Source organism: Drosophila navojoa, chromosome 3, assembly GCF_054131105.1.
Source record: "Drosophila navojoa isolate 15081-1374.11 chromosome 3, UAZ_NAV_1.0, whole genome shotgun sequence".
Classification (NCBI taxonomy): Eukaryota; Metazoa; Arthropoda; class Insecta; order Diptera; family Drosophilidae; genus Drosophila; species Drosophila navojoa.
Window position 1 is genome coordinate 26,635,565 of NC_142891.1, and position 25,483 is coordinate 26,661,047.

At 39.4% G+C, this 25,483-nt stretch overlaps 4 protein-coding genes across 19 annotated transcripts in view; 1 reads left to right on the forward strand and 3 right to left on the reverse strand.

The window, feature by feature from the left end:
* Positions 1–744: 744 nt before the first annotated feature.
* On the reverse strand, positions 745–16,487 carry LOC108649328 (putative phospholipid-transporting ATPase IIB). Of its 2 annotated transcripts, none has more exons than XM_030387316.2 (6): positions 14,961–16,487; positions 3,767–4,604; positions 2,923–3,706; positions 1,514–2,858; positions 1,372–1,445; positions 745–1,311 (listed from the first exon to the last, which is right to left on the reverse strand). In XM_030387316.2, exons 1-6 carry the CDS (start codon positions 15,596–15,598, stop codon positions 1,178–1,180), a joined length of 3,813 nt encoding a protein of 1,270 aa, XP_030243176.1. In that variant the 5' UTR covers positions 15,599–16,487; the 3' UTR covers positions 745–1,177. The 2 variants fall into 2 exon arrangements, with proteins under 2 accessions (XP_030243176.1, XP_030243177.1); XM_030387317.2 differs by lacking the exon at positions 14,961–16,487 and adding an exon at positions 5,711–6,147.
* A 474-nt stretch (positions 16,488–16,961) lies between these two features.
* Positions 16,962–19,950, reverse strand: Uvrag (UV-resistance associated gene). Its single transcript, XM_030387319.2, has 5 exons — positions 19,415–19,950; positions 18,413–19,325; positions 18,024–18,346; positions 17,534–17,944; positions 16,962–17,353 (listed from the first exon to the last, which is right to left on the reverse strand). The coding sequence occupies exons 1-5, from the start codon at positions 19,789–19,791 to the stop codon at positions 17,239–17,241; spliced, it is 2,139 nt and encodes a 712-aa protein (XP_030243179.1). The 5' UTR covers positions 19,792–19,950; the 3' UTR covers positions 16,962–17,238.
* Positions 19,951–20,166: 216 nt separating this feature from the next.
* Drep4 (DNA fragmentation factor-related protein 4) lies at positions 20,167–22,124 on the forward strand. The gene is made up of 4 exons (XM_030387321.2): positions 20,167–20,306; positions 20,370–20,591; positions 20,926–21,049; positions 21,119–22,124. Exons 2-4 carry the CDS (start codon positions 20,370–20,372, stop codon positions 22,105–22,107), a joined length of 1,335 nt encoding a protein of 444 aa, XP_030243181.1. The 5' UTR covers positions 20,167–20,306; the 3' UTR covers positions 22,108–22,124.
* Positions 22,125–23,823: 1,699 nt separating this feature from the next.
* Positions 23,824–25,483, reverse strand: part of LOC108658750 (uncharacterized) — a 32,375-nt gene continuing 30,715 nt past the window's right edge. For all 15 annotated transcript variants that reach the window (XM_089257927.1, XM_089257928.1, XM_089257929.1 and 12 more), the window contains one exon: positions 23,824–24,351. Coding sequence is in view for 4 of the 15 variants with exons in the window: in XM_089257934.1 (XP_089114060.1) it covers positions 24,329–24,351 (23 nt within the window). In the remaining 11 variants the exon portion in view is untranslated. The remainder of the gene's footprint in view (positions 24,352–25,483) is intronic.

The window sequence follows — 25,483 nt, forward strand, 5'->3', positions numbered from 1 at the left end:
TAAAAATAGTCTATTTATCCATGCCCGTTACAACTAACACAAAAAGAGAAAAATCGATGTCTAAACAATTTAGTTACTGTTAACTATATAAAGAATGCGCTTCTTCTCTTGCTACAGTTGGCTAGAATAGCAAAATTTTGTTACTGCAGAGTTCGTCTTTATACTTACCACAGAAACTACAATGTTGCTCCTTGCTGACCAATGGCAAATGTGGAATGACAAATCGAAAACAAGTTTCCCTTTATATTAAATGTACGCAATTTAAAAATACACTGGGTATTTATTTGGCTTAATCTTCATTTGACTTATGGCTTATGATACCTGAAACCATAAACCAACAATTTGGTCTCTTTTGTATCTTACTATAAAATAAGTATTGGCATTGTGAATTCTATTGTTTTTCGTCATGCCATTGGTTACCTAATAATAGTAGTTTCCACACTCCCATTCTACTTTCTTTAATACATAGACATGGTATATATGGATACTATTAAACTTATAGCATTTCTGAAAATCTGCATTTCAAATGCTAATTGCTGAATTCAAAAGAATTTTTAACTGACTTTTGCTATATCTCGTCATGGTCAAGAAAGCTTCAATACGAATAGATGAGGTTCTCATTCAAATATTAAAATTGATATTTTTATATATAGCAACCTTTTTTGCAATGTTTAATCAACAGAGAATTTAGTTTTCACCAAATTAATTAAAATATGCTCCGTTATAATAACACAAAATAGAAAATCTAATTGTCGGTTTATTTATTTTCATACATTTATAATTGATTTCAGTTTTAGTTATAGATACATTTTGTTTTACATTTACTTTTACTTTATTATTAAATAATTAGTAACATAATTTGGTTTACTGCGACTTAAACATTAATCATCATTTAAATGTATACATAATCACTTTATTTTCCATTCACTTTGCTTCACGTTTGTGTAATTTAACAAATCGTACAAACAAATACATAGAGGGAGACTGCGAAAGTTAAGTTATTACACTTTATATATCACGCATGGGGGATGGGGTTTTGTGTTGTTGGTAGAACTTGAAAAGAAATAACAAAATCTTTTGGGAAAACAATATCAAAACCTTTTTAGTAAATAGTCATACAAAATAAGTGCAAATAATTTAAGAAAATTAATTTTGTAACTGAAAAATTCGTCGCTTTCTAGGAGAGTTTCAAATACGATGGCGGCGAACACTTTTTGCGCAGGAATTTGATTATGTACAGGGGCAAGCAGGAGACGACTGTAATAAGCGATACCTTCCAGAGAAAGTCGTATGACCAAATGAACTCCCAATCTGAAAGTATATAGGAAACTCAAATAACAAACAACAGATAGAAGTCATTGTAATGCTCACCGAAATAATCGTGTAACACCGCCAGCGAGATGAGATATAGCGCCAAGCTGAATAGTTCCGCCAAAACCATAAGCCTGCGTCGTAAACAAATCACAAAATAAATAAATCTATTGAAACTGATAACAGTTGGAGTCTGTCTAACCTGTGCCAGGTGCGCACTGTTAGCGCCACCATGATAAGCTCTGTCATAATAAGCGCTGAGAAACTGATAGCTACAATGTGTATAAACTCATCCACAAAGAGTATCAGCGCGCCGTACATGATAACACCACCCTGGTAGATGCTGATCAACACCCAGATGAAGAATGTCTTATAGCTCAGACTACGCCCCTTCGACAGATCCTTGTAGAGCTCCGGGTATGTGACAGCCGTCTCCGATGTAATGTCCTGATCCAGTACCAGGGAAAACACAGGAAACATGGTGTACACCGTGGAGTAGCCCACCATCAAAAAGCCCTGATACAGAGCCACAGAGCTCAAGTAGAATACCGCTGAAAAGACTGCTTGCAGGGTCGTAATTATCAATCCTCGGTGGATGACGAACTGAGAGAGGGCAGCAGAGCGCTTATAGCTTCGTCGCCCATGGATCAGCAACAGCTTGGCAATGTGCGAGAATTGCGGAATGCTAAAGTCTCCAGCCAACGATGCCTGACGGCCTTCGCGCCCCTCGATTCCCACACCTGCGTCCGCTTGCTGAATCATGCTCACATCGTTGCCACCGTCGCCCACGGCACACGTGCGCTTGCGCGTGTGCTTCTGGATGAGAGACACCACCTGTGCCTTCTGGGTGGGCGAGCAGCGGCAACAGACGACTGCTGGCGAAGCGGTGGCCAGCTCCAAGAACTCCAGCCGATAATACTGTAGACACACCTCCAGCGACTCGCCGGATATGACCAGGGCGTGTCCTTGCTTGCGCCGGAACTGATTTAGCTCCTGGTGCGCCTCCGTTCGCGTCTTGACAGAGCGCAAGACGTGCAAGCCTTGATTGCGGCCAATCAGCTGCGATGATTTGGCGATACAGCAAGCGGTCTCCAGCTTGTCGCCCGTTAACATCCAGACACGGACTCCCGCATTGCGCAGCAGCTCTAGCGTGGGACGCACATTCTCCTGCAAGCGATCCTCAACGCCCGTGAGACACAGCAGCTCCATTTCCCGTTCCAGAGACTCGGTAACGGCGGCCACCTTGGCCACACGATCCGTAATGCTAAGCCGAGCGGCATTGTAGCGCGTCTCAAAGTCGTTGTACTGCTCGTCGGTCAACACTTTCTTGGCGACAACGAGCGTGCGCAGGCCCTCTCGCGCCATGTTGCCGGACTCCTCGCCGAGCCAGTCGTTGTACTGCACAATCGTCGACATGACCACATCGGCGCCCTTCAAATAGAAAGTTATCTGACCCGACTTGCTCTCCCGAACAATGATGCCCATGCGTTTGCTCTCGCTCGTAAATGGAAACAGCTGCAATATCTGGTAGTGCAACAGGATGTCACCTAGGAAACAATTACGATTAGTTAAACTAGATTTCATTGGGAATATTATGACAACTGCGCTTACTTTCATCTGAGGCAGTCTTCACCTGCAGCGTCATGGAATTCAGGTCGCGTGCAATCAGTGTCAGGCCCACCTGTTCGGTCCATTTGACCAAGGCTATCTCATCAGGCGAGGCGGCCTGATATTGGTGCTCCGTGTCCGTGCTGCCCGGTGCCTCAATGTTTATCACAGACTTGGTGGGTGAATTGTTGCCACCGGTCACTGTAGAAGCAGTGGATACCGAGTGACTGTCGTCATCATCACTCACCGGCGTCACATTGTGGCACAGGGCTAAGGCGCGCACCGCCTCCCACTCGCGCCAGCCCTCGGGACGACGCATGCGATTGCCAGCAAACATGATCGGTTTGATGGATTCGCCGGCGCTGCTAGAGCTGGAGAGGCTGCCCTGTTGCTGCTGTTGTTGCAGTATATTGCCAGACAGCTTCTGTATCATCTGGCCAATATGATGGAAAGTGTCCGCATCGTGTGATACGATTCCCAGATGAATCTTCTTGAAGACCATTTCGTTTTGGGTCAACGTGCCCGTCTTGTCCGTCAGCACATACGAGATGCGTCCAAGCTCCTCGGGTATTGTGGTGGATCGTACAACGGTGCCCTTGATATTGTCATCGTTTTGCATTTGCCACGAATAAAAGGCCTTGCCCATATCGAGATTCACGCGCAGACTGATTGGTATAATGTACGAGAAGAGCAGCACAAACCGGAACATATAACGGTACCATGGACCGCCGAATCCCTTCAGCATCATCATAACCAGCGAGAGTCCCAGAACGGCACAAAATAGCACCTGTTATAAAGACAATATTTGTCATAAAAACATTGAGGAGTCATCAATTTATTTATTCACCTTGGTCAGGCCGTTGATCTCAGTGTCCAGCAGTCCCACCTTGGAACGCGGCTGAGAGTTATTCATCACGCTGCGCGTCTCGCAGCCCGTGTAGATAACAATTCCTGTGGCGGTGCCGGCGGCGACGACTGTGTTGGCCCAGAGGGTGTTCTCCACGCTGAGTCCGGTGTCCTCGCTGCCATCCGTTACACAGAAGGTGGCAATAAAACTGTGTATGTCATTCTGCGGCTTCTCCACATAGAAACTCGCGTCGATATTGTATAGGTCCGCGTCCCGGCACAGTTTTTGGGTGTAGGGCACTGCCAAGCGTGGCTTCCAGTCCGTCTCACCGTCCAGTTGATCGGTGCGCACAAAGACCGAGCCGCTGCGATCGCTGGTGCGCAACAGGATTAGATCCGCGGGCACTCGCTCGTTCTTCTCCACAACGATTACGTCCCCCACTTTGAGCTTGGAGCTGGGCACCATCTCGTAGCCGTTGCTATGCGCAGCCGACAAACGCTTGTATTTCTGCGAGTTGACCTCCCGATCGCGCTGATGCCGACGCAGATCATCCACGCCTTCCCTGCAAATGGTGACCATCAGCACGAAGCCAAGCGGGCCCCAGTAGGTGTACGGATAGCCGATGCGTATGTCCGGATACAACTGCGACAGCGCCATCAGCAGAAAGTACAAGTTGAGGAAGAAGCGGAACTGCTCGAATAGCACCAGCGGCAAAAACGTGATGAAGTTGTACTTCTGGTTGCGTATCTCATTTGGCGGAAACTTCTCTGTAGTCGGCCTGCCCAAATTCACCGTCCGGGCTCGGAGTTCACGTGGCCTGAACCATTTTTTCCAGCAGCTGTAAGACGAACACAAATGCATCAATAAATATACATATATTCATAAAGTTAACTGCCACACTACGTTGGCTCCTTGATTTTAATTCTAATCTGATGCATACGTTTTCTGAGTCTCGTTCGAGCTTAGATCCTGCAAGCAAGGTGGCCCTTGCATTCGGAGCTAACCTAACTGTGGCATTTATATGGGCTTTCAAGGAAAATTTTGATTAACGCGAATCCAAAAATAATTTAAGTGTGTCGAAAAATATTTTGTGGTAAATAAACATAATTTTTAAAATAATTAAAAAGTCTTATTATTTACTATTTTTGTTATATACATTATAACAAATTCTAAAGAACAAAATTCTCATTAATTAAATAACAACATAAAGTCGCTTTTCATAGGGTTTATTTGCATATATGGGAAACAAATCCACTTCCCATTTATAATTTATTTTGAACATTATGCCATTGCCAACTACATTTCAGTTCGACCAGGTTTTTGATAATTATTATTTATATACTATAAACATAATTTCAACATTTTAACAAAACAGTATTTTTTTTTTTTTTTTTTTTTTTTTTTTTTATAAAACATGTTTGTCGAATCAAAATAAAGAACGATTTGTATTATTTATGCAACAGTTCCAGTAAAGCAGTGAACGGATCTAGACTAATCCCGTCTAAGGCTTGGTTTCAAGCAAAACAATTTCAACTTGGCCTTCCGAAGAACTTCATAAAGTATTTATTGCTTTATAAACCATAAACTGCAGCTTTAAATTTCATAAAGTGACCTTGGCAACAAAATCAATAATAATAAAATCAAATGTGTATATGGAATCACCAAGAATAAAGTACACGTAACACACACATACACATAACTGAATGTATATGCATATGAAATAAATACAGACACAAGTGAGTGGGAAGTCAGTAAAGAGGTTATCATGAGAGAGTGACAAGCGGGAGAACATTGCAACTTGCTGCAACGGCGCTCTGTGACAAGATTGTCGCTGATGCGAATCGGAAGCGGGAGGGGGCTGAGGCTCCACTCGATGTGAAAATGCTGATAAACCAGATCGCCGTTAGGCAAAACTGGGGGGTCATGGATGTTATGATGATTCACCTGAATGAGTACCAGCGATTGCGATGTCGATTCAGCAGTGGAATATTCTCTCTGGTCATAGAAGCTGCTGCTGAATTTTGTGAAGTGCCGTCATCCATTTCACCCGTTTCTTTTAATTAACAATTCACAGCCGAATTTTTATAGTCTTATTTGCGGGGCTGAGCTACCCTTTGGCTTTGTTCTGGCAGCAGCAGCAGTAGCAGCTGGATAGTTTGTTTTTGTTTTTGAATCGGTTCACACAGTAATGCACATAGTGCATGGTACTCTCTTCACTAAATGCATCTACATTCCAATCTAATTTAATCGGATCACACTTGCAATCATTAAATGCAGTTACACGAAATTCTTATGCACAAATTAAAGCAAACGAAAAATTCCGTGTCAAAACTACGTTGTCTGGCATTTGTTTAACAGCCCTGTGTCTTGGCGAAAAGAGAAATCAATAGAACGACCGTACACATGCGTGTGAGTGAGTGAATACACACTACATCCATGCGCGTGATTTTTGTTGGTAGAGCGCAGCTAGCACAATTAAGCGTTTTCCTGAACAGTCTGGCAGCACTATTTCGAAAATAGCGCGCGCATTTAAAAATTTTTAACGTTATAAAAATATATAATGTAAACAATTCAGCTGATTGCGCACATCGTTGTGTTCGCATATCCATGTTAATTAAATAAGCTTCGTCAAGTTTTCGTTCCAGCAATATAAACAGCTTTGCGCATAGCACCGCTAACTGCTTATTTGCTTTTGCTCTTTCAGTAAACTTGTTTCTACTTTTATGGGGCAAATGAATGTGGCGCGAGTTGCGGGCGTTGAGCGCTGGGCGTGTCAATGGGTTTGCCGTATATACATATATTACTCATCTTAAAAAAACTAAACTTTTGTCAATAGTGGCTTATGATCTCATACTAAAAGTTGTCTGCTGCGAAAATCCCATACAAACAAAGAATAAGAAATACCAACAGGAATAACAACAACATCAGCAACAAAAACAATTACCGTTAAGCATTGGCAATAAACCATACAAAAGTGAAAAAGGTTCAATGACATCAGCATGCTTAATACTGTACAGAGTTCCAAAAATTGAGAAATGGCTAAAGACAAAGATCTCGACCAGGCCAACACCAAGACAAAGGGTCAGGCCTCCGCTGCAAAAGTCAACTGCAGAGCGTTCACACGAATCTGTCTCTCTGTCTCTCTCAACCCGTATATCATTGAGATCTGAGTCAGAGTCAGCAAGTATCACATCAAAAGGCTGAGCCGCTATCGTCAGCGTTTCATTTCCTTAGCTCGTGCCCAGATAGTTTGTATATATATAATATCTTATTTTCATTTTTTTCTGTGTCTACTCACAATTGCTTAGCCAAGCCAAAAACGAAAACAACAATTATAAAACCTGTTTTATTCGTCTTTTCCTTACCCTCGACTAATTGCAACATGCGAAATGCATTCGCTGCATTTCGCTTTCAGAGATATTACAGCACATCGCAAAATTACGAATACATATATATGTATACGAAGATCTGTATGGTTATACGAAACGTTTTGAGAACTGTCAACAATAAATATCATTGTGTTGAAGCACAAACATGAATTTTGCAGTTGTTAAATTGTTATACAATATTATTTGCTGTTCCCATTAATGTGATCCACTGATAAATATATTTACTGAGTCACTTCCACTTTTATAGAGGAACAGAAAATGTGATAAGTCCACTAAACACTATATAAAAAATAATAAAATATTTATAAAATTATTTCTCACTAAATATTTTATTTTTGTATTGCTTATTTTATCAAATATAAAACGGCGAAACAGGTATTTTTTTAAATTTCTTTTTAGAAAAAGTTTATCTATTTTTTAATTAGAATAGCTCTTCTGACTTTTAGGTCAAATCCAAAATGTATTATATATATTCCGATCTTCCTATCTATCTACTAATTAATTTATCTGCCATCCATTTATTTTTCTAACTGTCATCAATACATATAAACATATACATATATACAAATACGGTTTTTAGAAATCTAGCTTACTTTTAGTTTTATAAACCGGACTGTTCTTTTGTTTTTTTTTTTTCCAAAATCTTAAAAAACCAATGAATTTTAATTTGATCTACAACTGAGTTATATTCAAGCACTTATGCAAATTTATTGAATTGTTTTAGATGATAACCTGTTTAAAATCTAATCTCAAATATTTTCAGCAAATCTGTGCTCATTTAAGGGCCAAGCGCATACATAGTCACCTAGAGGCCCACAAAGGGCTATTGAAATTCAAAAAGCGTGGATTGGAATATGGATTTCTAGCAACCACACAAAAGTCTTATGTATTATGTATGTACACGAGTACAATGAAAGAAGACTTCAAATTGTATGGCAATTGCCAGCTGGCAACATAGTTTTCCCAAGCTTTTTCTGTTTTTGTTTTACTTTTGCTGTCGTCGCACCGCATGCAAAACAGCCCCCATGCCCGGTGGTTCCCGTGCCAGTTCCAGGGCCCGTCATTGGCAACCGTTAATGTTATTATTTGTTGCCCACAGCTTGGAAAAAGAGTTGGCAGCGAAACAACAAGAACAGCACCATTGTTTCACCCACTGGCTGCAATGTGGGTTAATAAACAAGTCAACTGGCAGCGTAGCTATTTATAGCGTCTAGTTCGTAGAACTGAACATCGCACCACTTATCATGGTCGTTCGCCTATTTGCTCAGAAATCAGCCGACCGACTCGATTCCGGGCGTGTCGAGGCGGTCCAGAGCAGTGCAGGCTATCAGGCGGCAAGGCGGCCAGGCAGCGCACTTGTTGACACACAAATTGAAATTAGCCCGAGTGAGGAGTCGGAACAGAACGCCGCCTCCCTCAATACTCCGCCGCCTCCGGCTGGTTAGCGGTTACCGACAGGTGGATAAGTGGCGCATAAATTATGCGCCACAGTCGAGCGGTCCATCAGTCGGCCAATAGCTCATTGTCTGCTCTGAAATTAATTCCTTTGACGCGACTCGCTTCTTGAAAAACGAATGAAAAACTATTGAGAATGCAGCAGACGGGTAGTATCGCCTGCATGATACTTGGGCTAGGACGAAAATGAATAACTTTAGAGTAATAAATATTTATATGGAGAGATTCACCTAATTTTAACTCTAAGGATTGGATATTATAGATCTAACTCCAGCTGATCTACTTGAGCTACTTGATACGGTGTTCTTACACACATCTGTACGTATTCCTATGTAGATCTCTTGCGAAGTTCAGTCAAGTTAAAAAGCCAAGCTACTCTTTTCATTTCGTGAGCGCGTATAATAAGCAGCTAGAGAACATTCTCCAGTGTCTCGACACTTTTGCGGTATTTACGAGTTTGTTATGTTCGCATTTCCAGCCAACAATAATTCCTACTTTCCATTCAGCCATTGTTGTCTTTCACATATTATTTTCAGCTCAAGGCGTCGGAAGAAATTCTGCTTACGCGGGTATAGGCTAGGTGAGTCAGATATACAGAAACTAATAGAGAAAATTGGAATAGTATGTATTATAGTATAACATATCTCAAGACAGCTCAACTCTATCAACTGAACTATATATAAATACAATTAAAATATAGCTACAGAATACAAAATTATTTTACTGATTTATATATTAATTCCTATTTATAACTACATTTATTGATTATAGTTTATCTTGGTTTAGTTACTTTTATTCTTAGTTAATTATTTGTTGATTCTAGCTCATATGGGATATGAATTAACTCATGCTACTATTTAAGTCTATTTCGAATTTTTTTATTCATTCTAGCTACAATGAACTTATATAATAAAGTTATATATTGAATGGATACCGAGCCAGAAGTGGTTCGCATAAGGGATTTCATACTCTGAGTACTTCTCTGAAGTAAATGGATTATTAAACATCTCGTAACCTGTACCTTTCGTGATGTTTCCTATAGAAATATCAGTAGAGCTCAAGTTTATATGTAGCGTCACTTTCTAACCTTCACACCAGCTTTAGCCTAATCTTCAATGGAGCGGAAACTAATTTCACAATTATAGCTCGGTCAGGCCAAATATCGGAGCCTTATCGCTAAAAGCATTGCTAAGTTAGCTTTCGAACTAATGGGAACATTTAGACTAATGCTAGCAATTAGACCACTACCCCGTTTAACAACAACCACAATAAATAGCCAAGAGGGAAGGCAGTTAAGCGACGCGTTGGTTACACAAGGTTTGCTTTACCTGAAACCAAATTGCAATTCTAATAGGCCAAAATCTTTGGGGCTCATATAACAGGCAGCGCTTCGAGTTAGGCCGTAGGCGAACAAAGAAAACAAACAAACGCCAAAGTACTGTAGTTGGTCTCCGGCCAAACAGTGAGCAACAGCAACAAGACCTTCAAAGCCAGCTCAAAGTGCGTTAGACTGGCTAAAAAGAGAGCTGGTCATATTTCAAGCAAGAGAGCTACAGACAAATACTACAGCCATAATAATGGGCAAATTAAGTAAGCAAGGTCGGCATTTGAAGTGTTTTACTCAGTTCAAGTGCGACTTTGACGAGGGGGAGTAAACAAGTTATTGTTGAATCATTTATAGCGATCATATTATATAATTTACTCAACTACAGTTTTGAACAGCGCAATTTTAATTGTCAATAAGATCATTTGATAATATTTTTCTAGCTACAAAAGTATTGTAAGACCATATATATGGGAAAGTCTTTGAAGAAGATCAATGTTATCTTTTTTTTTTCTTTCTGGCTATCAATTAAAATCCGGGTATAATGGTATTGCTAATATGTATGTATCAGGCAGAAGGAGGCGTGGCAGACCCCATAAAGTATATCTGTTCTAGCGTCGACCTCAGAAGATATAAAAGCTAGAGACTTAATTATTTATTGTGCTCATATAGTATAGTCCGAGTTTTCTTACTTGTTATATATATTAAAGTGTTTTACTAATATGCATTTTAAACAGCCATCTTTCATCTTCAGTTATTCTTGAAGTTAAGTTTTTATAATGTCACATAAGATTCGGATATACAGACCAAAATATCTCATACGATTTTTCAATATATTCGACTATTTATTTCTATTGCTCTAAATATTATAAATACTGCTATCAACTAAGCTGATTCAGTTCTTTAATTTCACACTTCATAATGACAAGAAGTTATACTTTGATCCAAAGATGCATATATACCTGTCATATACCTGAATCTATGCATATCACTAGCTTCGAGGTTTTCCACTTTCTAAATAGCTAGATAATATAAACAAGCCACTGCAAAAGTATTGCTAAAAAAGACCTTAAAAATTTGCATTAGTCTCTCTTTTTTTACTTAAAGGCAAAACTTTAATTACAACTTTTAAGGCTGACTCGCTTGTACAGCATTAGAGTTTACAATAGTTAAACGAGAAAGTACGCCATTAATTAACTAGCTATTTAGGAACTAAGTGAATTTTCTACAGCTCATTTGCTGATAAGTATTCAATTAGCAGAATGCTAGGCAAGCCCTTTTCGCTTGATTTCTGATTAGAATTCAATTAGCTAATAATTACTGAGTCTTTGATAAGAGTCACTAAATTATGCAATTTGCATCTAAAACCTGGGCTTATATAATGCAATTGTTGCTAATGCACATTACGAAGTAAGCCGCATAACTTTTGTTCCACTTGCGTGAACAATGGAGCTTGTTTCTCAGGCCCAGGCCCAGGCACAAACCCCTTGGAAATTCATCTATCATGCGCTGTTTCATTTTGTGGGCATTACTCAATTCAAAATCTCTAGTCCAACAATGCGACGAGTTGCGGCTCTTTTTGTTTTTCTTTTTTCGCATTCATTTTTGCCCTCTCAGACAGCGCAGCAGGCACCGAGCCGAGCGCTTGACCTCCTTCTGATAAGCCACGAGGGCACATAACTTTCAATTTTTGGACGTGAAAAGAGCGAGGCACGGAATCTAAGCCAGTAAGAGTTCACTGTTCGGCTGCCAGCAACTAAATGATACTCTGTAATCAACGAATGTCCTCAAGACCTGAAACATACCTACAGTAGTATATACCTGTGCAGAAAACAGTATTACCTATGTACCTCTACATGTTATGAAAGCTAATTGAATAAGCGGCAGCTTGTCAAGAACAGGCAACTAGATGATACTTTATAATACATCCTTTACCTCGAAATTGATAGCTGCAATAGTATACATATAATAGTAACACATATAAAACGAATCTTTCATGCCTGCAATAAGGCCACGAAATGTGTAATGTATTTACCTAGCAAATATTTCACATTCATTCTTTGTAATGAAAATGGATATTTCTAGGGTTTTATGTAAATTGAATAAAGTACCTATACAATCCCCTGAAACAGATAGAAGTATATGCACCCCCACATGATTAAGACTGTAAATAATCCTTGATCCAAACTTAACATTTTTCAGTTTCACGAAAATCAAATTTTATAGCAAAAATATGGGTACCATAGAGTATAATTTTACCTAGAAAATAGATATATATTTTTTAAATTGAATCACATATTGAAGATATCTATATTATGAACTTTCTAGAAAATAAATATTTGTCAGTATTATGTAAATCATACTTCAACGAATGAAGTATGAAATAATTATTTAACATTATATTGACGCAAAAGATTCTCAAATGAGAGTTGTAGTTAATTTGATTAATAATCCATGATTTAAAACCGTTATTTTTCATTCAATTCACTGATATTTCCAACTCTTTGAACTTCCTCCGCATTTTGCATTCTAAACTCTAAAACGGTCCAACACTCTATACACAAAATAATATAGAATAGGGTATAAAAAGCTCGCCAAAATGAAGTACAACTAACTGGATGCGACTTTTGTGCAGAACTCGTTTGGGTTTTAGAAACCTTGAATAAAAAACCTATCTAAGCAAACTGGTTTCGAGTTTCTGTAGTTCAGTGTTCGCTTCTTCTAAGTTGAGCTGCTGACGACACCGAAAAGCAAAAACCCAACAAAACATAGGCGTTTCGCCTTTATTTCTCTGTTCGGAGGAGTTACATGCCAAAAATCGATTACAAATGCAAATTCCGAGCTAGGGTCTGAGCTCTATTACAACTGAAGTCTTGCGACATCTAAAGGTCTAAGCATTTTTGTCATTGGTCGAAATTTCGCACCACTTAGCTATACGTGGGTGGTTTACTTCGTTGGATGTTTCCATTTGAATTTCGATTTTCGCTTTTAGCTGGAATGAGTGTCAGGGCGGACGTAAATACAAACAGACATATGTACGTATGTATGCATGTATATTGTGATGTACACTTGGGCATAAACAGAACGAACCACTGACGCTTCTCGCGTATTGTGGATCACGTTTATCGATTTCAATTTCGTCGCAAATGGCAGAAAAAAAATAAACACAAACATGTTTTGGTTCTTTATTTATTTTCGCCGCCGGCATTCGCTGTGTGCTCTTTCCTCATTTATTTTCGTCTTATTTTTCTTCTAATTAAGAAAATTAAAAATATATTTTTACGTCCACTTGCATATGGGTGTGTATCGGTGCATATGTCGAAACAATGTGTATTCCAAATAATAGACAAATATACATAGGTACATATATATATATATATATATATATATATATATATATATATATATATATATATATATATATATATATATATATATATATATATATATATATATATATATACATATATATATATATGTATATCGTCTATTTGTCTACAAAACGCGAACTTTTCTGCGAATTGTGTCGACCACCATTTTGTCTGCCTTTGCAATTTACTTTTCTGTGTCTACGCCTCATAAAGTTTACTATGTATTCATATAATGATGACTGACCTGACTACAGTTTATCTAGCTCGAAGATCTACTCGAATTCACTTTCAACTCGCACTGTTCAGAAATCAATACCTATTTAATTTAATGATCTCTCTTAAAGATTTTCTGATATGTTTTTAATATCGATTTCTTTAAAAAATTATGCACCGTCTTAAGAGCACAGATTTTACACCTCGTTTTCAAGGCAAAATTATGATGTAAACGCATTTGCATAGTGTTATAGCCTGATAAAGTACAGCAGGTTATACACTTCTAGCAGATCAAGACTTAAATTAACAGAGTATTCGATAAGCCTCTATATATTTTTGTAGAACTGTAGGGCGCACGCTAGTCAACCACTCCTAGCTAGACCACTAACTTGTTTCTTTTTTGCTTCCGTGCGCTTTTTGCTAAGTTTGTTGTATTTCTGTTGAACATTTTGAAATGTTTCCATTTGGCAGCTTGAATTTCAGCGACTTGTTGTTGCTGCCCAGCGCAAGCCTCGTAAAAATAATAAAACAAAGCAAAAAACGATAATAAATAAAGTCAGTGGAGCAAAACTTTTTACCAAGAAAGGTTTTAAGATTCAAACACCAAGTTTGAGATAAAAAAACAAATTCCCTGCCATGTGCCAAACGGGAAGTTCAATCAAAAGAGAGGAAACTACTTCTGAGATTAAAAAGAACCCGAATTGAAATTAGTGAGATTTTATATATATGCATGAATATATAATATCAAATATACACATATATATATTTGTATATACAAATATATTTATTAAACTTTAGCTCTTAGTTCCTGAGTTTCTTTTTGATAATTATATATGTATATAAATATTTAAGAATATAATTGCTAGCAAACTGTTATGGGCATGGGTCCAACTGACAGAGTCTTTACTGTACCATGCTGTCAGATCAGATTAAAAGAAATATAGAAATGTGAAATATATAATCTTTATATATAATGTCATCAACAATTAATTATTTATGCCTTGACCCACATTGCTAGCAAAAATTAGCATCTAGGCAGCATGTATTGAGTACGCACTGTACATACGTAAGCAGTTCTGTTTGTAAATAATTGAAAAACTGTTTCGAAGCACGTTAATTTTTGAAAAAAAAAAACTCTTGTGAGCGAAAGAGAGTGTGTGAAAGATAGAGAGAGAGAGAGAGAGAGAGAGGGCGAGGGTGTAGCTGTTGTTCAACTTTCTTCTTCTTCTTTCGTTTTCAGTTGTTTTCTTGAACGGGCAACAGTTGGTCTGTGATTGTTGACAGCAAAATTTTGAGATGTGGAACATCACGTATACGCACCGCTGCACAGATCAAAGAACAAATGTCTCGCCAACTGATAAATATGTCTATATACACATGCGTGACTAGTGCTTTGGGTATGTATGTATGTATGTCTCTGCATAGTATATTTGCGTACGCACCTACAGAAGCACATTTTACAAATATTGCCGATGCTGCGGCTTTTGCTGCGCCGGCGATTGTTTTGATAGAAAACCGTGGATGAGCCGTTGTCCGGATCGATCACTGTGTGGGCGCCAATACCGTTAGCCGCATTAGTGTCTGTGGCCACATGTGTGGCATGTGGCGCGGAGCTATCGACGCCAGCGGCGCCCGTCTGTGTTAGTTGCGCCAGTTTCGCTGCACTAGCGCCAATCGTATGGTCGGACGTAAGGTCGCGCGAGGCGCTGCCGCTGCTGTTAATATTCGAGTGTCGGGCGCGCTCGCGGCTCCGCTCATTTCTATAACGTATCTGGCCGGCGGCTGAGCCAAGACTGAATAGATTGCCCAAAAAGCTGCCGCCAGCGCTGCTGCCGCCGCTGCCGACGCGGCTATTGGGGCTGCCGATGCCGCCGATGCCGCCGATGCCGCCGTAACCAGTTGAGCTTTTGCGTCGTCTTTGCCCACTGTTGACGTTGCCCTTGCTTCTGCTTCTGCTTTTGCTGTTGCTGTTGCTATTGGTAATGGCAGCGTCAGTGTGGCGTATGAGCAATTCTGTTTCCGAATCAGTCTCTTCGCTCTCTTCGTCAAAGTCACGTAGCGGCAGCTCGTTATCAGTCATGGCGTAAGAGAGCGTTGTATATTGTATATGTATATAAATACGATTTATATGTATTTGCTGAAAATGTTTGTGTGAAAGAGAGGGAGAGAGAGAGGCGCAGAGCTAGTGAGTTCGTGAGTGCGCTTTACAGGTGTGCCGTATTGTGTATTTGGCCTAAACTGGCACAAATTCTCCCAGTGCAGTTTTGCAGCTGTTGACTTCTATGTATTTCCGATTTCCTTCATATGGAACTTTATCCAGCCTTCGCTTGCCACGTTTCCAGTGAACTCCAATGCATCCAGTCGAACTTGACAACAATTTATTTGTTGAGCAAACACAACGTGTGACTGCTACCTTATCAATAGTCTTTATTTGGGCGCGTAAACATTTATGGAGGAGCTGAGCAAACACGACTCTTTATTATATTGAGCACACGCATACAAGCACACGGGCGTTCCCCGTCGACGTCATCTAGCGAATCCGCCAATCGTACACCTCATGCTCCCTTTTATAAATGCTAATTGATAATAATTGTTTATCAATTATTATTATTGCGAGTAGCACCTCGATCGATATCACAATATAAAACTATAAAAAAATCAACAATAACAACGCGGCACTTGCAAGTTTTATTACCAATGGCCCGGGCCACGGAGTTGCACACACACACACTCGCACACGCACACACACTAGAAACTAAACACATGCAATAAGAAATTTTCAACTCTTCATTTCTGTTCACATTTTGATTAAAAGCTCGAAAGTTGATTACCGCACTTGTGTGTGAAAGTATTCAAATAAAACTAAATAATATTTATAAACAATTTAGCACATGTTTGAGCACGTTTCCGTCTATTTACGTCAAATGTGTTGCCAGTGGCCACTGGCCAATTGTACAAATTTAGCCCAACTGGCGAACAGCTGTTTTACAGTGTTGGAAAAAGCTTCGCAGTTTGCGTGTTAAAAATCGTTGAGCGCCAAACTGGATTTTGAAAGAAACCTAAAAAAAAAAAAAATAGTTTGCAAAAATGAAATCATAAAATCTATGTTCTTTCGAAATTATCTAAACAGTATAAATTAGAGAATTAGTTTTAGATAAATAATGTTCCTGAGCGTCTTCTATGCTAACTAGACCCTTGGCATAATCGTCTCTGACTGTAACGATTCCAATTGAAAAACGAGCTTATCAATATTCTAATTTGATTTCCTTTCGACATAAACACACCCGGTTAGTTGACTATTGGATTTTATTTCATTTTATAAAATGTTATTTTTTAATCATTGTTCTTTTATGTACCTTAATAGTTTACCATATAAACAAAGAACGGGAATTTACAACGAGATCTTATCAAAGAAACAAGAATATATGCACACATCACACCAATTCTGCCTTTGTCGCTCATCAAAAAGTGTCTATTATTTAAAAATACATACACAAGAGTTTCAAGCACATAATACGTTTAAAGCGGTCTAATAAAAATATAATTTTGCTAAAACGCAACGCAGCGCTACGTAACGCTTCAATAGGTTGTTTGATTTTCTTGAGGGTTTTACGCTAGTTTACATAAATATGGATAGTTGTATTATTATCATGTATACGTATTACATATATATGTATATATATTAGGGTTATATTGCTCCGCAGCGTGATAACGCATGTTCTATCTGCGCTCCGTTTGAAGTGTAATGTTTGAGTCTGAATTTGAATAGTTCTGTTCCAGCCTGGGCCGAAAATCTTCCTCCCCATCGGAATAGGAGCCCACAGAGCGGCAGATGCTGCGAAAGGTAAACAGATAAGACTTTAACGAGGATATATAAAAAGTAAATATAGAGTACAAGTAGCTTAAGTATATTATCTACACAAAAGGAACAGAACCTTCTCCTTGTACAATGCCCTAAACTATGTACAAAAATGTAGTTTAAAAAAACGCGTATTTAATTATTAATGTGTCATACCGCTGCGTTGACGCATAGCCCTCGATAGCCAGAGCTTGACTGACGCCCGAAGGCAGCAAATGCTGTAGCAATGCATCTTTGGCCGCATTTGCCGATGTTGGCAGCGGCACATGATTCATGTCCACTGATGAATGCGATTGCGATAGTTGTGAGTTGGCCACCGCCGCGGTCAAGCCGTTCACATGTCTCGCCGTACTCGTGGACAATTTCTCGCCGTTATCGATCTCATCGCGTTGGGTGCGCTCGATGTAGCGCAGCGTATCGAAAAGGTCCATTAGATTGCCAAATGTGTTGCGCATATCACAGCGTCCCGTAATGTCGTAGCACAGCTGAGAAACGTTTTGCCGCAGCAAATAGATGGCGTACTTGGTTTGTTGAGATGGCAGAATGGAGCGCGTATACAAAGGAAATCTGCGATTGAAATACAAGGAATAAGTATTAGAATCAGGGAGTCAGGGAATTCTATAATCTAGTTGAACATCTAGCTCACTCTCGTGTCGCATAGGTGAGCTCCTTGATCTCGTCGACAATGCGAGCACGCGACGGCTCATAGAAAATAGGATTGCGCAGCGGTCGATCCATAATGAAGGCCAGCATCTGCACCAGATGCGCCACATAGCCGAGCGCTGCGCTCACCGCCAGCGGCGAGACATTGCCCAACAGCTGTGCATTAGCTGCCTGCCGCGATTCACTCGTATACTGCTCCATATGGGGGAAGGCGATGCCGCAAATGCTGAACTGTTGCACGCCCAAGCTCTTGATATTGTAGATCTCCTGAAGCTCCAGCACCAACGTGGACATGCGACGCTCCAGCTGCTTAATAGAATTTGACAAAATTAATAGCTCTGGAGAGTCTCTAGATATTCAAAATATACTCGCCTGCAGTATGACTTGACGCTTCTGGTCGCGCTGTGCCAGCTGCTGGGGCAGCTGTGTGCGGAACTCCAGACGCTCTTGCTCTAGTTGCAGCCGCTGATTGTGCAGTTTTATCTGCAGCTCCTCTCGCTGCTCTCGCAGCACCTGTAGGCACTCCTTTCGTCCCGCATTGCGCTCCTGGCAGGTGGAGCGCTCAGTCTGTAACAAACGCTGCTTGCAGCGCAATGTCTCGATCTGCTGCATCAGCTGCTGGGCACTGTAGAGCGTGAGGGGTGCTATCTCATGTTGCTCGGCCAAAAGCACGCTCAGCTTCCGTCCCATGGAATGATTATTACGTTGCGAGAGCTGACTGCCATACGACGAGCCAGAGATAGAGGTGGTGCGCGGCTTCAGTCTCAGCTCGTTGCGTGTGATGCAACGAACGCTGAGACGCGCGATTTCGGTGTTCAGCTCCACCAAGTCGCCAAGCTTCTTGAGCTTGTCTCGCTGTCGCCGCTGCAGCATCAACAGATTCTCCAAGTTGTAGCTGCGGCGCATGTTGTCTCGCTGGCAGCTCAGGTGCGCGTAGCGCATCGTGGTCATCTGAAGCACGGGGCTGCTACTGCGACTCACGGGCGGTGAATTAATACCGCCATCACTCGGCGCAGTCCGTTCATTATTGTCGTAGTCGGCGTAGCGCTCGTATTGCAGACGCAGCTGGGCGTGCAGACCCTGCTCGCTGATCAGCTCTGGGGAGGTAAAATGCTCGCCGTTTAGATAAAAGATCAAACAGTTCGCTCGACAGTTAGCGAATGAAAGTGGGGCCAGAGGTATGAGGCCAGAAAAATAAACACCCCAGCTGAACAACAGCTCCGGTGGGCGTGGCAGCGTGTGGGGCGTCAACTGCACGTTGGGCAAGCGCTGCGTCAGCTGCGCACTGCAAAAATAAACGCGAGGGAAAGACATAAACAATAAACGAAATTCCTCTCAGTTCGTATTACATGATGCAATTCGAAGCATTCGTACCTTGGCGCCGACTCCGCGGCCTGCGCATTCTCGTTTGGCCCACTGGGCCACTGGGCGGTCGGCTGGTACTGCGCCCAGACCTTCACACAGACGCATTGCGCATTGGATTTGCGCCAGACGGCGTCGCCCGCACAGATTTCCGCCCACTTTTGCTGCTGATGGCGCTGCGGCAATGCCTCGCTGGTATAGAACGCATCACTAGCCTTATCAGCGTGCAGTGTGTAGTAGATAAGCAATTCGTAGTCCTCCGCGGCAATGTCCTCGCCGGCGTCTGGGCTGCACTTAATGTTTACTCCTTGGATGCGCGCCAGGTTGCGGAGTCGCAGTTGTTGCGTTGCCAGTGGCAGCCATTCGCGACAACGCGGTCGCAAATGCATTGCGGCTTCCGTTGAGCGTTACGCTATGTAATAGCCGTTGCACATGATAAATATATACTAAATTATTATTTAAATTTACTGCAAAAAATTTACTTTGAACAACACTTTGGGAAAACAGCTGATTCTGCCTGAACAACTGCAACTAGTGTGACCGTATTCCAACACTTTACAACTAGGTGGCAGCACCAGTACTCGGCCACTAGACCATCAGTGCTGCATTATGGCGGATTTTTAAGAATCTCTATATTTAAATCTATTTTAATTTTAGCTTAATTATTAAATTAATCATATTAAAAAGCAATTCCTTGGATATTTTTACATCATACTTATAATTCTAGTTATTTAAATGTAAGAAAATGCGTAATTTAGCGGTAAATGAAGCTTACGAAGTCCTTGTGTACAAATAGCGCAGCACTGTTGCTGCTGGTTAAACTTCAAAACACTGGCAACGCTGCCGAAGAAGTTTATATTCGTGCGCGTAAAAGGCAGCTTGTTGCAAGGTTTTCCCAAACAAAGTATTATTTCATTCGAATATACGAAATCAAATCAAGTCAATTTAAAAAGTTAGTAATTTTTAGATGCTGAACTACATTAAGGAAGCAATCATGGCGCCGTCCACACGCAGCAGTTGTAGCAAAGTGAACCAAACTCTGGACAAGGATCCAGATAAACATAAAAATCTAAAAGCTCCAGCCAAAATGCTGGGCTATAAAATAACAGACAATGAGCGCACACGGAAATTCGGTATTGGCGCCAATTCATTAGAAATGCTGCTACAGAAGGCACAGCTCAAATTTCCGGTAAGTGTTAAAAAATATTTGGCAAATTGCATTGCTTCACAGGAAGAAAAACGCCTCGGCCCACACTCGCCCATATTTGACCCTGCCCCGCCCCTCGTCCCTGGCCCTGAAGTTTCAAGGCCAATGTTTCCTTTGGTTGGCTTCCGCCTTACTTGACGCTCTACACGCGTCAATGTCACGAAACACTCGTGCCCGAAATGCGCATGTCCGACGAAAGCAAACAAAACACAAGGGGAACACCTGTTGCTAGCACAAATCCGCCTTAGGTCAGGGTCTAGGGTATTACGAGTCAAGGGCAGTGTACTCATGGCCTTTACGCTTGCTTGCATTTTAGCTGCAGGAGCTGCACATTTATCTGGCCATTGATGGCTTTGAAGTCTCCGACGAGGAGTATTTCAACAGTTTGCCTGCTCAAACGCTCTTCATTGTGGCTGGACCCGATGCAGTCATCACAACGGGTGAGCTAAGTTTGTATACTTTGTATGATGATGATTAATTTAAATAAATTCCTTTATATTCTATAACAGATGCCGACTTTGAGTTTGAGAAAATGCGCCAACAGTCGCCGCTGCTGAAGGTTGCAGACATTTTCTACGACTTCATCGAACAGCATCCGGACAAGTTTCGACGTATGATTACGGAGTATGAGCAGCAGAAGCAGCGACGAGCCTTGGACAACACGAAAGCGCATCTCAGCTTAAAGGCCGAGCACGTTGAGTGGTTCGAGGGCAGCGAAGAACGATTTCAGTCCAAGGAGGAGGCCATGGCCGTCAGGGCGCAGACACGTGTGCGTGGGTACTACTACAAGACCAAAGAAGAGCTGACGCGTAATCCGCTATACAGACAGAATGCCAAGGCCAGGCAAATCATAAACTCTGTGCTGGAGCAATTTCGCTATCTTCTTATTGGCTGCGATTACTTTTCGATGATGTTCAATCGAAAGTGTGAGCTGAAGCATGAGATTTTGCGACAGCATGGGGAAGCGGAGGAACCCGACGCGGCGAGCGTGCCCAATAAGCGGCTGCGACAAGTCATTAAAGATTATACGACGCGAAATGCCATCCTCGACGAATGGTCCGTTTCGCTGTGCACGGACTTAGGCGACTTCTATTGCCAGGGCTCTTACTCGGACAATGGCAATTACTGCTCGCTGAAGCACACCATCAATCCATATGCTTCACGGGAAAATCTCATATTGTTTCAAGTGTGGAATCTTGACCATCAAATCGAACTGTGTCGCACCATTTTGCCGACGTTGGTGGCCAATGTTCAAGAACTGGTAACACAGCCGCAGCGTAAATGCGCGTTGCACAACAAACGCGTTGTGGACGTCTCTGTGCTGGAGTACTTCTTGGAGATATTCTCGCTCAAGAATCTCAAACTGGTCCACATCGTGTGCCATGAGAAGGTGCAACGCACTAATCAGTCCAATGGGCGCCTCCTCTGCGCCGATTGCCACGAATATCGCATTGTGCAGGAGCTCATGCAGGTGCAAGCATCGGAGATAACTTCCTAGAGTGGTTTACGGCGTAATCTACTAAAGCAATATAATATGCAATAACTGTAAACATTCTTTTATGCAATATTACGAACTGCTTTAACAAGCTTTGGGCTTAAAATGTGTGCCAAACTTCGGTGTGTATATATCATAATATGATTTACACAATTCTCAAATGAGTTAGCTCAATGTCAAATTGTACAAATCTCAAGTATCTCAAAGTTAACTATCAAAGTTTAGTGTTAAAATAATTGACATATTTATGCATTTATTACAAGGAAAACGTTGATCTGCATGCCCTATATACAATATACATACATGTTATATACATATATATATATATATACGAGTTAGCTTTAAATGTTGTTAATTGTAGTAGGTGAGTTTTGAGCAGGCATATTGCCCGTTGCTTTGTTCAACATGTCCATTTTAAGATACTGTAAACTCGACATATGTATGTATGTCAAACAGCAATTATATTTGCATAATGAATATAATTGATCCTATCTTAACAACGTATAGATTATTGAATTTACTGAGTGTGTGCTTTTATTTAAGTGCAATATGAATACTACTTCAATATACATATAAATATACAATAAAACACACACAAATATATATACTACGAGAATCTATCCTAGAACGAATTCATGCTCATGTACCTAAATACATTTGTAACTACATACAAGTACAACAGTTTTGCTACACTCGGCTTCTCTGTACCTATGAAGATAAATTAAATTAAAAACTGTATTGAAATATATATATATTAAAAATGTAATACAGAATATTTAATATGGTCCGCAATCTATCTATCTATGAAATAAGAACCCCACACTATACTACCTTATAATTAGTATTTTCTTTGATTTAAAAAATTCCTATCCTAACAATACACATACATATTCTGCTAATCATTTTGAGCAAAAAAGCTGCGTAGTCAAAAAGCATTTAGTCAAAATTTTCCTAACGCTAAAATTGACAGAGTGAATAACAGCATAGTTATATTACATTTATCCAAATCAAGCCTAAGATATAGCAAATACATTGCATTCTTAAATATTGTTAAGGAATACAAGCATTCCTTGCAATTTTGATTGGCGAAAAAAGATTTTTGTCAGCCCTGCGCCATGGGTAGAGTGTTTTAACATAGACCCAAATCTAGTGCGTCAATTAACAGTGCATTTAATTATTATTTCGTATGTGGGCTAAAATAAAATGTCAATAATTAACAGTTTTTTGTTGGGCAGCAATCCTATGTTAGATAGCAGCTCTATGTTAAATGTGAAATACATACATTTATTATTAAAGGCATTTGCAATCCATTCTCATTCTTATTTTGAAGGCAGCTTTCACATTTTCAAATCAGCGGATGAACAATGAGCAAGGTTACTGACCATATAAACCTTTATATTTAAATCAAATATCAAAATAACCAACAATCTTTTGTTTATTTTTTTTTTAAGATATCTTTTTATTTACTTAAAATGTCACTGCATATAAAATTATACAACACAAAAATATAAATGAGTATATAAAATAATAATAGTCTCAAATAGATTTGATAACACACTCGTATGCATACGAATACCATATGTTTGTATATAAGTATCTTTCTCCTGTATAAATAGCTATGACAAAATCAAAGAGTCTGTTGTTAAAGAAAGATATGAGAAACTAATCAAATCAAACAGCTGCTGGCTGAAGACGACAAACAGAAAGAAACTCTATAAATTGAAAATTTTATTTATTTGCTTTTGCTTTCATTTTATTATCATGAATATTATGAATCGTTTACAGGATGCGCTTTCGTATTATCCGGATACATTTTGAATTGTCGATTGCGTTGTTTTTCGTTTCGTTTTGTTATCTCTGGATTAATTCATTCTCTCGGCTTAAGAGTTAAGGTTAGTAATGATTCGCTTCGCTAATAGAGTTCGTAAGTTGTGTTAGAGTTTTTTGTTGTTTTGCTCCTTTTGTTTTTAGTGCTGCTACCAAATCGCGTTTAACAATTGAAAAAAATATTTTAAAAATACATTTTCATCTCAACTACAATGCTAAAAGTTAGTTTTATGAAATTTCACTAAAAAGAAACTGTTCCCAAGTTAAACATCATTCTGTTTACTTCGCGGATCCTAAGTATTTGCTGGTACTTAAGCTAGGGACAAGTGCATTAAATTGCATCGTTTGTTGTAGTCTGTTGTCAGCTATAATTGATTTCTATGGCTGTGAGAAATAATTATAGATCCGATTGTCCCGGTCCTGGAATACAAAGTAAAACAGTTCATTATTAAGGTATTCAATTTTCATTACACCAAAAACATATACGAATAAAGCTAACAATAATTTGTGGAAAGTTCTTGGTCTGCGCCATTTCGCTTAGATTGGTAAACGTTCAAGATATATAAATATCTATATATCTGTAGGCCAGACATGGGAGAAAATAAAGCGTAACAATTACATACAAACGAAGCGGCAAATAAAAATAAGTAAAGCAAAAGCAGCCAACAGAACTTTGAGAGGAAACTTCACCTTAATTGTTTTAACAATTTTTACTTTTATAAATTTTTGATTATTATTATGTTTTTTAATGTTTTTGGGATAAAAAGCCATTCATATTCATTGTCATCATTGTAAACGATTAATTATGTTAAGAATATTTTAATTGTGTATAAAAGAAAAGAAAAAAAGTTAATCAAATATAAGAAAGGAAAACATTCAATTATGAATTGTAAACTCATGAATGGTTAATATTTTGAACGACTTTTTATATTTTACAATTTGGCAATCGTTGGTGTTTATTGTTTTTATTTTTAATAGTATTTTATTGTTACACTAAAAAAAATCTTCATTCGTTGTTCAGCATTTTGTGCAAGGTGGAGTTTGCTCTCCAAAATTCGTTAAATCAAAAAATCAAAATACTTTTTGGAAAGGAAAAGATAATACAAATATTTGCGATAGGACATTGAGTCAATGTTTTTAATTTTGTTAAGATTTGATTTGGAAATATTTTGAAGTGCTACATAACATCTAGATGAGGTTAATATTTTGGGCAGTTCTACAGAATTTTTAGATGTGTGTTAATTGGGTAACAGTATTTAGATACAAACCTGGTTAATTGGGTTTAAGTTTAAATTTAAAATTTTTCATTTTAATTTTTTAGATGTAGTTTCAAATTTACTTAGTGTACAAAATGTGACTATCGCAAATATTTATTGCAAAAAATTAGGAAATACGGCACACATAATTTAAAAAAAATCAAATAGCGGCAAAATTAAAAGAAATACATATAGAATAGATAGTTGGCAAATTTGAAATATATAGATTATATAATGAGAAAAAAAAAAAAAAAACAATAACGAAAACATTAGTTGAAATTTTAGGATAGGATATA

Excerpts from the sequence above, each read along its gene's own strand:
- LOC108649328 (XM_030387316.2), bottom strand. The coding sequence starts at position 15,598 with ATGACTGATAACGAGCTGCCGCTACGTGACTTTGACGAAGAGAGCGAA. Across the intron at positions 3,707-3,766 it reads AGATCAACGGCCTGACCAAG|GTGCTATTTTGTGCCGTTCT; the intron begins GTGAATAAATAA and ends TCTTTATAACAG. Across the intron at positions 2,859-2,922 it reads GAAGACTGCCTCAGATGAAA|GTGACATCCTGTTGCACTAC; the intron begins GTAAGCGCAGTT and ends ATTGTTTCCTAG.
- Uvrag (XM_030387319.2), bottom strand. The coding sequence starts at position 19,791 with ATGCATTTGCGACCGCGTTGTCGCGAATGGCTGCCACTGGCAACGCAA. Across the intron at positions 18,347-18,412 it reads AGCGTCAAGTCATACTGCAG|CTGGAGCGTCGCATGTCCAC; the intron begins GCGAGTATATTT and ends TCTATTAAGCAG. Across the intron at positions 17,945-18,023 it reads CTCACCTATGCGACACGAGA|ATTTCCTTTGTATACGCGCT; the intron begins GTGAGCTAGATG and ends TTTCAATCGCAG.
- Drep4 (XM_030387321.2), top strand. The coding sequence starts at position 20,370 with ATGCTGAACTACATTAAGGAAGCAATCATGGCGCCGTCCACACGCAGC. Across the intron at positions 20,592-20,925 it reads AGGCACAGCTCAAATTTCCG|CTGCAGGAGCTGCACATTTA; the intron begins GTAAGTGTTAAA and ends CTTGCATTTTAG. Across the intron at positions 21,050-21,118 it reads CGATGCAGTCATCACAACGG|ATGCCGACTTTGAGTTTGAG; the intron begins GTGAGCTAAGTT and ends ATTCTATAACAG.